Raw genomic sequence first — 16,388 nt, 5'->3', positions numbered from 1 at the left:
ACAGACTATCACCGAGCAGGCACCAGGCGAGGGGCGTGTGTGTGTGTGTGTGTGTGTGTGTGTTGTGTGTGTATGTGTGTGTGTGTGTGTTGTGTGTGCGTCTACAGTGTGTGTCACTATGCCATCACCTCGTACCAACAGTGGCGGCGACATGGGTGGTTGTGTTTTTGTGTCTCAAAGTGTGTCATGTTCTGGTCCGCGCTCGCCTGTTCCCTGATGGGGAGAGTGCTGTGAGTGAGTGTGTGAGTCACAACGACCTATATTCAGGGCCTTGATGACCCCATGAGCTCTGTTTCGGACCCCGCGTGACTTCCTCGTGTGTGATCCAGCTAGAGTTATACAGCTCACTGTGTGAAGCGGTGACCTAAAGGTTAGAGAAGCGGGTTTGTGACCGGAAGGTCGCCGGTTCGATCCCCCGGACCGGCAGGAACAATCTGGGGGCTGGGGACGTGAGGGAATAACCGGACCCTTAACCACAACCGCTGAAGTGCCCTTGAGCAAGGCACTACTTAACCCCCAACTGCTCCAGTGGAGTTGCTCAGTGGCCGACGGTGTCAGACTGTGGTTGTACTGGGCAGCTCCCAGGTGTCAGACTGTGGTTGTACTGGGCAGCTCCCAGGTGTCAGACTGTGGTTGTACTGGGCAGCTCCCAGGTGTCAGACTGTGGTTGTACTGGGCAGCTCCCAGGTGTCAGACTGTGGTTGTACTGGGCAGCTCCCAGGTGTCAGACTGTGGTTGTACTGGGCAGCTCCCAGGTGTCAGACTGTGGTTGTACTGGGCAGCTCCCAGGTGTCAGACTGTGGTTGTACTGGGCAGCTCCCAAGTGTCAGACTGTGGTTGTACTGGGCAGCTCCAGGTGTCAGACTGTGGTTGTACTGGGCAGCTCCCAGGTGTCAGAACTGTGGTTGTACTGGGCAGCTCCCAGGTGTCAGACTGTGTTGTACTGGGCAGCTCCCAGGTGGCAGACTGTGGTTGTACTGGGCAGCTCCCAGGTGTCAGACTGTGGTTGTACTGGGCAGCTCCCAGGTGGCAGACTGTGGTTGTACTGGCAGCTCCCAGGTGTCAGACTGTGGTTGTACTGGGCAGCTCCCAGGTGTCAGACTGTGGTTGTACTGGGCAGCTCCCAGGTGTCAGACTGTGGTTGTACTGGGCAGCTCCCAGGTGTGAAAGGAACTGTGTGTGTGTGTGTGTGTGTGGTGTGTGTGTGGTGTGTGTGTGTGTGTGTGTGTGTGTGTGTGTGTGTGTGTGTGTGTGTGTGTGTGTGTGTGTGTGTGTGTGTGTGTGTGTGTGTGTGTGTGTGTGTGTGTGTGTGTGTGTGTGGTGTGTGTGTGTGTGTGTGTGTGTGTGTGTGTGTGTGTGTGTGTGTGTGTGTGTGTGCGTGCGTGCGTGCGTGCGTGCGCGTGTGTGTGTCACTAGTGTAGTTGTCCAGACAGACATGTCATTGAGCAGCACAGGGTGTCAGTTACCATCTTCCTCGACTTTTAATTTTTTTTTTTATCCACTTTTTTTCCCCCTATTTTTCTGTATTTTCCTCCCATCCCAATTTTTTGTCGTTATGCCAATTCCCCCCCTCCCCTTCCTGGTCGTTGCTCGCATGTGCCCCCCACTGGCCGGTCTAGGGAGCCCTGAAGTCTATCACATGCTTCCTCCGAGACATAGGAGACAGCCAGCAGCCTCTTTTCACCTGCACAGCGTGGACTCTCATTGTTGAAGTGTAACGCGTGGGAGGATCACACTACTTCACCATCTCCCTCCCGCGCTGTGCAGGCGCCCTGACCAACCTGTAGGAGTCGCTGTTTACAACGACCAGACTACCACCCCACCGGCTTCCCTCCCCGCTGACTTGTGTCAGTATGACGACCGGCCCGATCCGGCACCACTGACAGCCGTATTCGATACCGTGTATCTGCGGTGGTAGACAGACGCTTAGTCCGCTGTGCTACAGCCGGTTTCAATCACTGAGCTGTCTCTCCATACAGTACCCAGCAGCTGCAGGTCTGACGAGCACAGAGTCGATAATTCTTGCTATTTAAAAATATTCCTCTTCTTCTCCCCCACTACTCCTCCAACGGGTGTTTGTGCTCCATGTCGACCTGAACAATGGGGGATAATAATAAGAACGAGCCGCCTCGGAGAGAAGACGGCCGCTGCTGCTGGAGCTGGACCGAGTCAAGCCGGCTGCGGCGCACGGAGGCGGGGAGAAACCACCGCCTCGCCCCGCTGGCGCTTCACAGCGCGAGAGTGTAAAGGGGGGCGTGCTAGCATAGGTCAGTGGCCAATCAGAGGAACCCGGAAAGCATACACGCGGCCCGTGCTCCGGCTCCCTCTGGTGGAGAGTCTCTGAACAGCACCCCCGCTGGCCCTGTGTGCGTCTGGACCGTGCTCCGGCTCCCTCTGGTGGAGAGTCTCTGAACAGCACGCCCCGCTGGCCTGGTGTGCGTCTGGACCGTGCCCCGGCTCCCTCTGGTGGAGAGTCCTCTGAACAGCACCCCCCGCTGGCCCTGTGTGCGTCTGGACCGTGCCCCGGCTCCCTCTGGTGGAGAGTCTCTGAACAGCACCCCCCGCTGGCCTGGTGTGCGTCTGGACCGTGCCCCGGCTCCCTCTGGTGGAGAGTCTCTGAACAGCACCCCCCGCTGGCCCTGTGTGCGTCTGGACCGTGCCCGGCTCCCTCTGGTGGAGAGTCTCTGAACAGCACCCCCCCGCTGGCCCTGTGTGCGTCTGGACCGTGCCCCGGCTCCCTCTGGTGGAGAGTCTCTGAACCAGCACCCCCCGCTGGCCCTGTGTGCGTCTGGACCGTGCCCCGGCTCCCTCTGGTGGAGAGTCTCTGAAACAGCACCCCCCGCTGGCCCTGTGTGCGTCTGGACCGTGCCCCGGCTCCCTCTGGTGGAGAGTCTCTGAACAGCACCCCCCGCTGGCCCTGTGTGCGTCTGGACCGTGCCCCGGCTCCCTCTGGTGGAGAGTCTCTGAACAGCACCCCCCCGCTGGCCTGGTGTGCGTCTGGACCGTGCCCCGGCTCCCTCTGGTGGAGAGTCTCTGAACAGCACCCCCCGCTGGCCCTGTGTGCGTCTGGACCGTGCCCCGGCTCCCTCTGGTGGAGAGTCTCTGAACAGCACCCCCCGCTGGCCCTGTGTGCGTCTGGACCGTGCCCCGGCTCCCTCTGGTGGAGAGTCTCTGAACAGCACCCCCCGCTGGCCTGTGTGCGTCTGGACCGTGCCCCGGCTCCCTCTGGTGGAGAGTCTCTGAACAGCACCCCCCGCTGGCTGGTGTGCGTCTGGACCGTGCCCCGGCTCCCTCTGGTGGAGAGTCTCTGAACAGCACCCCCCTGGCCCTGTGTGCGTCTGGCCCTCCGCGCGGTGGAGAGCGGCGAGCAGGTGTATCCTCGGCCAGCGGCGATGACATCAGAGGACGTGCCTTAGATTCAGTTCTGTCTTCCTGCAGGAAGCAATCAGCAAGAGGCTCTGTGTGTGTGTGTGCGTGTGCGTGTGTGTGTGTGTGTGGGTGCGTGTGCGGGTGTGCGTGTGCGTGTGTGTGTGTTTCAACAACCTTGTGCTGAAGTAGAAGTATGTGTGTCTGTACACATGTATGTCTTTGTGTGTGTGTGTCTGTATGTGTGTGTGCGTGTGTGTGAGTCTGATAATGTGTCTGTGTGTGCGTGCGTGTGTGTGTGAGTCTGTGTCTGTATAACGTGTGTGTGTGTGTGTATAACACAGAGAGAGAGAGAGAGAGAGAGAGAGAGAGAGAGAGAGAGAGAGAGAGAGAGAGAGAGAGAGAGAGAGAGAGAGAGAGAGAGAGAGACCCCATGATCGGGGTAGATGTAGTGAACTGGGATTGTTTTAGGAAGGACAAAATGTTGTTCTCGTTACCCCACTTATAGAGAGCTGTACTGGCTTCCCATCGTCGCGCGCATCCGCTTCAGGGTCCTTGACCTGGTGTACCGGTAAATGGTCTCTAACTACACACCCTCAAGACCTCTACGCTCTGCATCTTCTAACTACACACCCTCAAGACCCCTACACTCTACATCTTCTAACTACACACCCTCAAGACCCCTACGCTCTGTGTAACTGAGGGGTACAATTCCCTGACTGTATTACTAGATATGATACTTACTACCACTACCTTTGTACTTAATATTCGGCCACCCAGTACTCGGCATAAATATATTATGATGAACACTGTCACGTAGATGAAACGGATCCAACACAAATGTACGAATTAGAAATAGGTCTTTATTTCTACACAGCGATGGTGTGTAGAGCAAGCACTTAATCAAATCAATCACATTTATGAATGGGAATTAGTATGCACTTTTATGGCAAGAGTATTCGTCGGTATATCAATAGAGAATGTCCAATCTCTGAAGGCGCAGGTGGTACATATACGACCTGGAATAGTTTAAGGAATAACAGCAATGATACTTTAATGATTATATACTGGATACACTAGGGGGGGTTAATCCGGTCGCTTGTAAGCCGACAGGAGTAGGAAGGGGGGGGGGGGTAGAATCCGGCTGCCTCATCCGGCCAAGGGTATCCCAGGTGAACCCACTGTAGTGCCGTTCAATGCGCCGGCGATCCTTGGACCACAGATGAAAGCAGGTGGACTCTTTGTGGGCCGGCGTCCTCCGGTCCACGGAGGAGAGACGTGAAGCGACCTCGTCTTGCAGAGCGTCTCCTCACCTTGCGTCCTCTCCAGGGGGGGGGGTTCCAACACACGGCAGTGTCGGGGGTCTTTATCCATGGAATAATCAACGTATACAAAGCATAATCCGTGCCGGGGAAGGCGGGCTGTCGTCGGTAGAATAATCCGGTATACAGGTCCACTCGCTCGTCGGCTCTGGGGCTCCTCGGGTGCAGCTTCACGTGGGGTCAACCACCCTGGATAAGCAGCCAGTTCTCTGCCCGAAACGATGGGGTACTGACTACGGTAGTATTCTCACCGTACGAAGCACTATATATTAACAGACTATTATTAGCTTAATAGACTACGTCCAACTCGACGATATAGTGCCAAATATGACTATTCAAATATTAATATACACAATGTCTCAATACCGATGGTAAGCCGAACTTGGCCTTACTCCCACACGTGGCGTCGCGGGGAGGCTTTACGTCTGTGACTCTATTGGAGGGTAAGAAACTGGACTGAAAGGGAAGTCCTACTTTAGTAGCGCAGTATATATACGCACTATGAACAAATAGTCCCATTAGTGGTGCGGTAGCCAGATTCCTACGCGGAACTAGGACTTGTTCGTACATGTTGAGCGGTACGTTTGAACTGGGTCTGAGGGGTATGGCAGCCTGGCACCAAGGTCTCGACCAATAGTAGAATGGAGACTATTATGGGATGTTCAGTAGGCTAGAATGGATACTCAATGCATACTGTACAAGGAATACACAAGGGATATCAGGGAATATTAGAGAATATACAAATACAATTAAATATATATACACAATAAATATATATATTCGGTTTAATCTGGCCCTTCACAACAGCCACCCCCTGATTGGTCCCAGACCTAATCAGTTAAACAGAGACAGATTAATCGCGTTGTCTATTTACACATAAGGGTTTGCTGTAGGGGTCAGTCAACTTCACAAAGTCATAGGGTTATAGGGTCATGGTCATCATCGATTGTGTCTGGGAGTCGGGGCAGTTCTATGAGCCTCGCCACGGGACGGGTGTAAGTGCGACCCTGGACGAGCACTTCAGCTGCTCGGACCTTGCCGTCGGCACCGGTGATCACTTTGCTTACGCGGCCGGCCGGCCACATAGCTCTGGGCAGTGATTGATCAATAATCATGACGACTGTTCCTTCTGTCAAATTGTCTCTCTCCTTTACCCACTTCTGGCGGGTCTGTAGAGACGGTAGGTAGTGTAGTAGGAAACTGCTCCAAAACTTGTCGGCTAATACTTGGCTGTACCTCCACATTCGTCGGCCGTTCGCTTCTTCAGGCCGGTACATTGTCTGGGGTAATGCAGGATCTAGCCGCCCCATCAGGAGTGTGTTGGGGGTAACTGGGTCGATATCCGCCACATCACTGGAGACATATCCGAGGGGCTTCGAGTTAAGTACTCCCTCAATCTCCGTGAGGACTGTCATTAGGACTTCTTCCGCCACAGTCTGGGCCCCAAGTACTGCGTACAGGGCTGTCTTTATGGAGCGCACTTCTCGTTCCCAAGTGCCACCGAAGTGGGGTGCGTTTGGGGGGTTGAATTGGAAATCAACCTGTGCTGGAGCGAGGTGGGTCTTAAGTTCTGGGCCCATAGCTTGGAAGCTCTCTCTCAGCTCTTTTTCGCCGCCTTTGAAGTTTGTCCCATGATCGGACAATAGGGTAGACGGTCTTCCTTTCCGTGATGTGAATCTACGGAAGGCCATAAGGAATGAGTCTGTGCTCATGGTCGGGAGAAGCTCGATGTGTATCGCTCTGGTGGTCATGCATTTGAATACAATACCCCACCGCTTCTCGGTTCCTCTTCCTTTCTTTATGTGCAGCGGGCCAAAGCAGTCCATACCCGTTGAGTGGAATGGCTTGTCACCGATTCGGAGGCGACATGGAGGAAGGTCAGCCATCCTTGGTATGCTGGGCTGCGCGCGCCACTTGCGGCAGTCTAGACATGTTCGCTGGAAGCGTCGTACCGCCTCTCTTCCTTGTAGGATCCAGTAACGACGTCTGAATTCCGCGAAGACTCTTTCTGCTCCTGCGTGATGTACATCCTCATCGTATTTCTTTATAATCAGCTCTGTGACCTTGTGTCGGCTGTTCAATACGATCGGGTATTTAATGTCATCCGGTAGATTGGGGGCTCTGCGTAGGCGACCACCCACTCTGATGAGGGTATGAGCGTCGCTCTCGGGGGCCAGATGAATTAATCTGCTGTCGGATGGGACGGGCTTTCCTCCCTGTAGACAGGTCAATTCATCGGGGAATGAGTCTCTCTGGGCTCGCTGCAGTAGAAGCAATTCTGCTTCCTCGTAGTTAGCTGCTGACATATCAGCGGGGGACTTGCACTCCGGGTGGTACCGCAGGAATGTTCTTTGTTGTGCACTCTCTATGGACGTGCAATCGTCTATGTTAGGGTCGGTGGAGGCTACGGTGCTCAATCCACAGAACACAGACTTCTTATTTTCCACCTCCTCTGGACTTGCTTCCCTCGGGATAGGCCTGGGCCACTGTCCTTCCGGGAGTCTTAGGAATGCGGGGCCGTCACTGTAGACATTGCGACGGGTGAGGTCATCCAGGGGCATCCCCCGGGTGATGACGTCAGCTGGGTTCTGTTTTGTATCAACGTAGCGCCACTCTGTTTCTCCGGTTAACTCTTCGGTTAAGTCTTGAATCTCGGTGACTCTGACTCCCACGAAGACTTTGTACTTGCATGAGTCCGATTTGATCCAGGCGAGTACTGTCGTGGAATCTGACCACAGGATTGTTCTAGACACCGGTATGGTGAGCTCACGTTGGATGAGCGTGGCTAGGTGCGCTCCGGCTAGGGCTGCGCAGAGCTCTAGGCGTGGGATAGATTGTTGCTTGCGTGGGGCTATTCTCGAGCGGGCGAGGACAAATGCTGTGTAGATCTCTCCCCCCCTTTCTTGGGCCCGCAAGTAGGCTACTGATCCGTATGCGACCTCTGAGGTGTCACTGAAGACGTGTAAGTCCATTTTACATGTCTCTGGCCTCACCGTGGGTGGGAAGTAGCTTCGGCGCATATTAACGCCTGGGAGTGAGTGGAGCTCCATCTCCCACTCTCTCCAGGTGGATGCAAGGTGTGCGGGAATGGGGTCGTCCCAGCCCTGGTCCTTGTCCCACAATGCTCGTACAATCATTTTTGCCCTGGTGGTGTACGGTAGAATACATCCTAGCGGGTCATATTGTCGGGCGAGTGTTGTGTACACACTCCGTCTGGTGGTCGGCGCCGCCGCCGGCCTTCCCTGCTCCGTAGTCAGGGGCTTGTGTCTGTAGTGAAGCGAATCTGTTTTGAATCGCCACACCAATCCCAGGGTCATCTCCTGGGCTTCTCCCGGGATTGTAGCCATCCAGGTCTCGCTGCTGGCTGCCTTGTCCTCGGAGGAGAGGCTGCGCAGTACTTGCGGATCGCTGCTGGCCCACTGCCTGAGATCAAAGCCGCCTTTGATCAATGAGGCGCGGAGTTTAATCAGGAGAGCCTCGGCTTCTTCCTGGGTTGAAAGGCTTTGTAGACAGTTGTCTACGTAGAAGCTGTTCTTTACGCTGTGTCGGACCTCTTCGTCCGCTGCTGGGTCCTCTGCTACATGTTTCTGTAGTGCAAATGTAGCACAGCAGGGGCTGCACGTCGTTCCGAAGGGGAGGACTTCCCATTGGTAGATGGCTGGGTGCTCATCTCCTGGCTTCTCTCTCCATAGGAACCGTAACAGGGGCTTGTCCTCCTCTACTAATCTCACCTGCAGGAACATTCCTTTAATGTCCCCGCTGATGGCCACCTTTTCCTGGCGGAAGCGGAGTAGAACGCCGAGTAGGGAGGGGCCGAGTGTGGGACCGGGCAGTAACTCTTTATTCAGATTTTGGGATCCGATCTGGTAGCTGCAGTTAAATACTATGCGGTCTTTACCGTTGTGATGGACCTTGTGGTGAGGCACGTACCACGATTCAGTGGTCTGGTCAGCCTCTTTAATGTCCATCTTTGTGACGTGTCCCGCTGTGATGAGCTTCTCAATCTCAGCGCGGTATACACTCTCTTGGGCGGGGTTCTTGGCTAAGCGCCGCTCCGTGTTCAGCAGGTACCGTTCTGTGGCGTCTGTCTTGGCGTGGAAAGTAGGCATTCCTTCTCGCCGCAGGAGTGGCGTGGCGTATCTCAACACGCCGTTGACCGGGACTCTCTTGGTCCCTGTCTCGAGGAGGTGAATGGCGTAAATGTCATCTTTAGAGCGAATGTCTTTCTTTCCGTTCTTAAAGGGCATTTGTTCCAAGGTCCATAGCCGCTCTACGTGTTGCAGGAGTGCGGTTTCTCCCTCCGTGACTCGGGAGTGGAGACATCTAGTGGCTGTACTTCGGTTGAGAGATTTGGCGAGCGGGCCTTGGAGGGTCCATCCCAAACGGGTCTCGACTGCTGCAGGACAGCCTCGGGGTCCGGTATGAACCCGGTCTATCGGGACAATGAGGTCTGCATGGTCGGAGCCTATCAACAGGGTCGGCATAGCATTGTCTATGAGCGGGATCGGTAACTTGCGCAGATGTGCATATTTCTCCATCAGCTTGGCGACGGGGTATGTGTACCGCGACAGTCCTATTTCTTGGCTGGTGAAAGCGTCTGTAATCTGGTACCGTCGCTCAGGCTGGCCGCTTGCTGCGATAGAGAATGAGACATTCTCGCCCTTTATCGTCTTCAAATCTCGTCTTATTGTCCGAATTGTCATTTGGGTTTCGCTTCCCCGCAGCCCTAGCTGGGCCGCAGCGGAGGCGAGCAGAAGGGTCTTCTCGGACCCGTCATCGAGGACGGCGTAAGTGTCCAGGACTTTATTCTGGTAGCTTAGTGTCACACGCACTACTTTTAGGAGTACTCGGGCTCCACTGCTGCTGGCGGGATCGATGTACATGACGCTCGCTTTGCTGCTGGATGGTGCGGGTGAAGGGCGCCGTCTGTTACTGTCGTGAAGTATGTCCAGATGGGCTCCATCGCACTTGGTGCACCTTTTCTTTAAGCGGCATTCGGCTGCCATGTGTGAGCGCGCACAGCGAAAACAGCGCTTGTTGGACTTTATCCATTGACTTGCTTCCTCCGCGTTCAGCTTGGGGAAGGAGTCACATTGCGCTAGCCAGTGTTCTTTCTCACAGTAGGGGCACACTATCTTCCACTTCTCCGTTCTGGAGGGGGTACTGTGGCTCCTGCTGCTCGGTACTGACTCCGATTGGTGCATCACAGTCACCGATCTTCTTCCATCATTTAGTCGTCTGGTTCCTTCTCTGGAGCCAGGGGTGCTCCGTCCGAATGTATCTAGCCGTAGGCTGCTGACTTCTCTCGCCAGGAAGTCTGCTAGATCGAGGAGGTTCGGTTCGGGGCCATTCGGGTCTCGGTGGTCTCTCTGTCGCCTAAAACGCTCCTGTCGAGCGGGCGGCAGCTTCTCCAAGATCCTTTCCACATTTGAGTTGGCGTAAAGTTCATGCCTCCCCTTCTCTCTCTGCGCTCCCAACATCCCTACCAGGGACTGCACTCTGATGGACAGGTCGTCCAGTGCTCGATTGTCTATTGCTGGGGGTAAGCGGTCGATGTGTCGGATCTCCTGGATCACGTAATCCCATATGCGCCCATACCTCTGGTCCAATGCTACCAGCGCTGCTGTGTATGGGGTGGTGGAAGTCGCGTAGGCGAGCGCTATATTATGTGCGCGGGGTACCTTTAAGTGCTTCAGTAGGATGGCGTATTTATGGCGTTCATCCAATACATCCACCAACATGGTCTCCAGACACATGCGGAGTTCTGTATACTGGGCCCGGTTCTCTTGGGTGAAGTCGGGTACCATAGGCGTGCCAATGTATGACGCTGACTGTGGATACATCGGCGAGCGTTGGGGGAGAGGCCTCCTAGGCGAGTCTCCTCCCGCTCCTTGGTATGGGCTGGTACCGGCAGTGTACCATGGCCCGCTTGTCCAGGTGCTGTTCCTCGGTGCGGGTCGTGCGTCGTGCTCACCCGTGTATAGAGTCGGGGGTCTGTAGCGCAGCTCCGCGGGAGTATAGCCTGGGCTGTACCGGACCTCCTGGTCCGGTAGAGTACTGTGCTGTCGTCGGGCGTGGTTCTCCTCCTCTTCCTCTTCGTCTTCAGTTAGGTCATCCAGTGCTTGTAGTCTCTGGTTTAGCCTCTCCACAGGATATGCTGCTCCTTCCCGGTTGCTAGGTCTCGCTTGGACCGGTGGGGGGAGGTGGTCTGTGGGGGGTATAGACCTCGTCTGTTGGTCAAGTTCAGGGTTGTTTACTCGGCTAGGGGATGCCGCCCTGGAGGTGTGTCTAGACGAGTTCCTGGAGCCTCTGGCGGAGGGAGAGGGTGTTGTCCGTCTGATCAGCTGTTCTATTAGTTGCGCTTGCTGTCTGTCGCGCTCTGCGTCCCGTAGAGCACCAGCAGCTGCTCGCTGGCTGTCTGCTCGGTCTCGGGCCACATTCTCTTCCCTCTGAATGCGTCTTATTTCTAGACGTATATGCTCTTCTTCGCTCCGCTGCTGGATCTGCAGTCGGTCGCGTTCAGCAGCGGCGTTCAGGCTGATGAGGAAGGCCTGCTGTAGGGTCCTCTCTGCCTCGCTGGGAGAAGGCGGTTGTATAGGGGAGCCTTCCCTCGGGGTACTCCTTGCGGAGCCTTGGAGCTCTATCTCCACGGTGCTCTCCCCGTCTTCTTCCGTGCCGAGTTCTCTCTCGGTAGCGTTGTATTCCTCCCGGGACTCATCGGGGACTACTTCTTCAGTACTGGCGGGGTGTGAAGTCATGTCGGGTTCCCACTGGTCCCCACCGTGAACTTGGTCAGTTACATTAGAACCCGTAGGGGCCTCTATGGTCGGGGTAGTCTGGGCGTTGGGGTTAGACATACTTTTACTTTCTAGTTTTACCGCGTTTACTGTTAGTAGAAGACTAGGTTGTTGACTGACAGCGTAGGCCTCTAAGTACTGAGGGAGCCGTCGTTCGCGCTGCGGGCGTTGGTTAGGAGGATCGTTTCGTGGAGTGTTCATCATAGGCCATTTCAATATTAATAACACTATATTAATATTACACTAATTACCATCCGGCTCGAAGGACCAATTGTAACTGAGGGGTACAATTCCCTGACTGTATTACTAGATATGATACTTACTACCACTACCTTTGTACTTAATATTCGGCCACCCAGTACTCGGCATAAATATATTATGATGAACACTGTCACGTAGATGAAACGGATCCAACACAAATGTACGAATTAGAAATAGGTCTTTATTTCTACACAGCGATGGTGTGTAGAGCAAGCACTTAATCAAATCAATCACATTTATGAATGGGAATTAGTATGCACTTTTATGGCAAGAGTATTCGTCGGTATATCAATAGAGAATGTCCAATCTCTGAAGGCGCAGGTGGTACATATACGACCTGGAATAGTTTAAGGAATAACAGCAATGATACTTTAATGATTATATACTGGATACACTAGGGGGGGTTAATCCGGTCGCTTGTAAGCCGACAGGAGTAGGAAGGGGGGGGGGGTAGAATCCGGCTGCCTCATCCGGCCAAGGGTATCCCAGGTGAACCCACTGTAGTGCCGTTCAATGCGCCGGCGATCCTTGGACCACAGATGAAAGCAGGTGGACTCTTTGTGGGCCGGCGTCCTCCGGTCCACGGAGGAGAGACGTGAAGCGACCTCGTCTTGCAGAGCGTCTCCTCACCTTGCGTCCTCTCCAGGGGGGGGGGTTCCAACACACGGCAGTGTCGGGGGTCTTTATCCATGGAATAATCAACATATACAAAGCATAATCCGTGCCGGGGAAGGCGGGCTGTCGTCGGTAGAATAATCCGGTATACAGGTCCACTCGCTCGTCGGCTCTGGGGCTCCTCGGGTGCAGCTTCACGTGGGGTCAACCACCCTGGATAAGCAGCCAGTTCTCTGCCCGAAACGATGGGGTACTGACTACGGTAGTATTCTCACCGTACGAAGCACTATATATTAACAGACTATTATTAGCTTAATAGACTACGTCCAACTCAACGATATAGTGCCAAATATGACTATTCAAATATTAATATACACGATGTCTCAATACCGATGGTAAGCCGAACTTGGCCTTACTCCCACACGTGGCGTCGCGGGGAGGCTTTACGTCTGTGACTCTATTGGAGGGTAAGAAACTGGACTGAAAGGGAAGTCCTACTTTAGTAGCGCAGTATATATACGCACTATGAACAAATAGTCCCATTAGTGGTGCGGTAGCCAGATTCCTACGCGGAACTAGGACTTGTTCGTACATGTTGAGCGGTACGTTTGAACTGGGTCTGAGGGGTATGGCAGCCTGGCACCAAGGTCTCGACCAATAGTAGAATGGAGACTATTATGGGATGTTCAGTAGGCTAGAATGGATACTCAATGCATACTGTACAAGGAATACACAAGGGATATCAGGGAATATTAGAGAATATACAAATACAATTAAATATATATACACAATAAATATATATATTCGGTTTAATCTGGCCCTTCACAACACTCTGCATCTTCTAACTACACACCCTCAAGACCCCTACGCTCTGCATCTTCTAACTACACACCTTCAAGACCCCTACGCTCTGCATCTTCTAACTACACACCCTCAAGACCCCTACACTCTGCATCTTCTAACTACACACCCTCAAGACCCCTACGCTCTGCATCTTCTAACTACACACCCTCAAGACCCCTCCGCTCTGCATCTTCTAACTACACACCCTCAAGACCCCTCCGCTCTGCATCTTCTACTACACACCCTCAAGACCCCTACACTCTGCATCTTCTAACTACACACCCTCAAGACCCCTCCGCTCTGCATCTTCTAACTACACACCCTCAAGACCCCTCCACTCTGCATCTTCTAACTACACACCCTCAAGACCCCTCCGCTCTGCATCTTCTAACTACACACCCTCAAGACCCCTCCGCTCTGCATCTTCTAACTACACACCCTCAAGACCCCTACGCTCTGCATCTTCTAGCTACACACCCTCAAGACCCCTACGCTCTGCATCTTCTAACTACACACCCTCAAGACCCCTACGCTCTGCATCTTCTAACTACACACCCTCAAGACCCCTACGCTCTGCATCTTCTAACTACACACCCTCAAGAACCCTACGCTCTGCATCTTCTAACTACACACCCTCAAGACCCCTCCGCTCTGCATCTTCTACTACACACCCTCAAGACCCCTACGCTCTGCATCTTCTAACTACACACCCTCAAGACCCCTACACTCTGTATCTTCTAACTACACACCCTCAAGACCCCTCCGCTCTGCATCTTCTAACTACACACCCTCAAGACCCCTACACTCTGCATCTTCTAACTACACACCCTCAAGACCCCTACGCTCTACATCTTCTAACTACACACCCTCAAGACCTTTACGCTCCGCATCTTCTAACTACACACCCTCAAGACCCCTCCGCTCTGCAGAGACCCACTCCTATCCGAGCTCCGGGAGGGTCATCAAGGAGAAGCCGGCTATTCTCTGTCCTCGCTCCACAATGGTGGAACGAACTTCCCACCACAGTCAGGACAGCAGCTGAAACCTGGCCAATTGTCCACCGTCGACTAAAAACACACTTCTTCTTCAAGCAATATCTAAGAAAATAATAATAAAAGAACCGAACCTCCTTACTGTCTTTACTATTATGTGCCCTGCTACTATACTTATACTACTACCTATCATGCTAATATGTCTATACTACTATACTGATACTACTGTTCTGTGCCTGTGTGTGTGTGTGTGTGTGTGTGTGTGTGTGGTTGTGTGTGTGTGTGCCTGTGTGTGTGTGTGTGTGTGTGTGTGTGTGTGCCTGTGTGTGTGTGTGTGTGTGTGTGTGTGTGTGTGTGTGTGCGCAGGCGGGACTGGAGCTGGTGTCCGTGGACGGAGAGTCTCTGCAGGGGGTCACTCATCAACACGCTGTGGACGTGATTCGCCGGGCGTTCGGCGACAAGGCCAAAGACCCAATGGTGTTCGTGGTCAAGGTCCCTAAGGTCCCTGCCGCCCCCCACTCTGCCCCCGCCAGCCCCAGCAGCACCCCCAGGGGCCCCGCTGCTGACCACCCCCGCCTGGCTGACAGCCTCACAGACACACTGCGACCCCACCACCAAGGACAGCTGGGAGTTGTAGCGTTAAAATAGGGGGGGTGCAGTCTGACGTCACTCTGGAGCGCCCCCCGCGAGGTCCACCCGTACAGGGGGGTGCAGTCTGACGTCACTCTGGAGCGCCCCCCGCGAGGTCCACCCGTACAGGGGGGTGCAGTCTGACGTCACTCTGGAGCGCCCCCCGCGAGGTCCACCCGTACAGGGATGTGTCTTTGGGAAAATGGATTATCGGCTATTGTAACAATTCTGCCTCATGAACATTGGAAAGCTTTTCATTTTTGCACAAAATGAGTTCCCTTCTATCACTAACATTATTGTTTAAGCATTTTTGGTTGAAATAAAATTCTGCGATATATTTATTTTTTATGATTAATTGCGAATATTTTCACGTTGAGCTATAGATTGTGGATGAATACGCACAGAAAGGTACACCATGCAAATGTTCATGGTTTATTTTTTAATTTTAAACAAGACAATTTGGAAATGGGCAATGGGGAAATACGTTGCGTTTTCAAGATGGTGGACCGGCCGGAAACAGCAATGACGTCACCACTACACCTCCCTATAGACCAGGAAGTAACCACTACACCTCCCTATAGACCAGGAAGTAACCACTACACCTCCCTATAGACCAGGACGTACCACTACACCTCCCTATAGACCAGGAAGTAACCACTACACCTCCCTATAGACCAGGAAGTAACCACTACACCTCCCTATAGACCAGGAAGTAACCACTACACCTCCCTATAGACCAGGAAGTAACCACTACACCTCCCTATAGACCAGGAAGTAACCACTACACCTCCCTATAGACCAGGAAGTAACCACTACACCTCCCTATAGACCAGGAAGTAACCACTACACCTCCCTATAGACCAGGAAGTAACCACTACACCTCCCTATAGACCAGGAAGTAACCACTACACCTCCCTATAGACCAGGAAGTAACCACTACACCTCCCTATAGACCAGGAAGTAACCACTACACCTCCCTATAGACCAGGAAGTAACCACTACACCTCCCTATTGACCAGGACGTAACCACTACACCTCCCTATAGACCAGGAAGTAACCGCTACACCTCCCTATAGACCAGGAAGTAACCACTACACCTCCCTATAGACCAGGAAGTAACCACTACACCTCCCTATAGACCAGGAAGTAACCACTACACCGCCCTATAGACCAGGAAGTAATCACTACACCTCCCTATGGACCAGGAAGTAACCGCTACACCTCCCTATAGACCAGGAAGTAACCACTACACCTCCCTATAGACCAGGAAGTAACCACTACACCTCCCTATAGACCAGGAAGTAACCACTACACCTCCCTATAGACCAGGAAGTAACCACTACACCTCCCTATAGACCAGGAAGTCACCACTACACCTCCCTATAGACCAGGAAGTAACCACTACACCTCCCTATAGACCAGGAAGTAACCACTACACCTCCCTATAGACCAGGAAGTAACCACTACACCTCCCTATTGACGGTATATGTTGGGTGCTATGCAGACGATACCCTCCTCATGCTCTGGCTCCTTCTCCTCCTCATGCTCTGTAGCGACACTCT

The 16,388-nt window shown here is 53.5% G+C and overlaps 1 protein-coding gene across 1 annotated transcript in view; it reads left to right on the top strand.

Annotated features, from left to right (window-relative positions):
* Positions 1-14,844, top strand: part of LOC311234834 (PDZ domain-containing protein 7-like) — a gene marked incomplete at both ends in the record, with an annotated part of 85,908 nt that extends 71,064 nt beyond the window's left edge. Inside the window, one exon of the mRNA XM_084322077.1 lies at positions 14,563-14,844. Coding sequence (XP_084178203.1) covers positions 14,563-14,844 — 282 coding nt within the window. The remainder of the gene's footprint in view (positions 1-14,562) is intronic.
* Between the last annotated feature and the right edge of the window lie 1,544 nt (positions 14,845-16,388).

This window comes from Notolepis coatsorum (assembly GCF_963971535.1).
Source record: "Notolepis coatsorum genome assembly, chromosome: 9".
Taxonomy (NCBI): domain Eukaryota; kingdom Metazoa; phylum Chordata; class Actinopteri; order Aulopiformes; family Paralepididae; genus Notolepis; species Notolepis coatsorum.
This window is presented reverse-complemented; position numbering and strand designations above follow the sequence as displayed.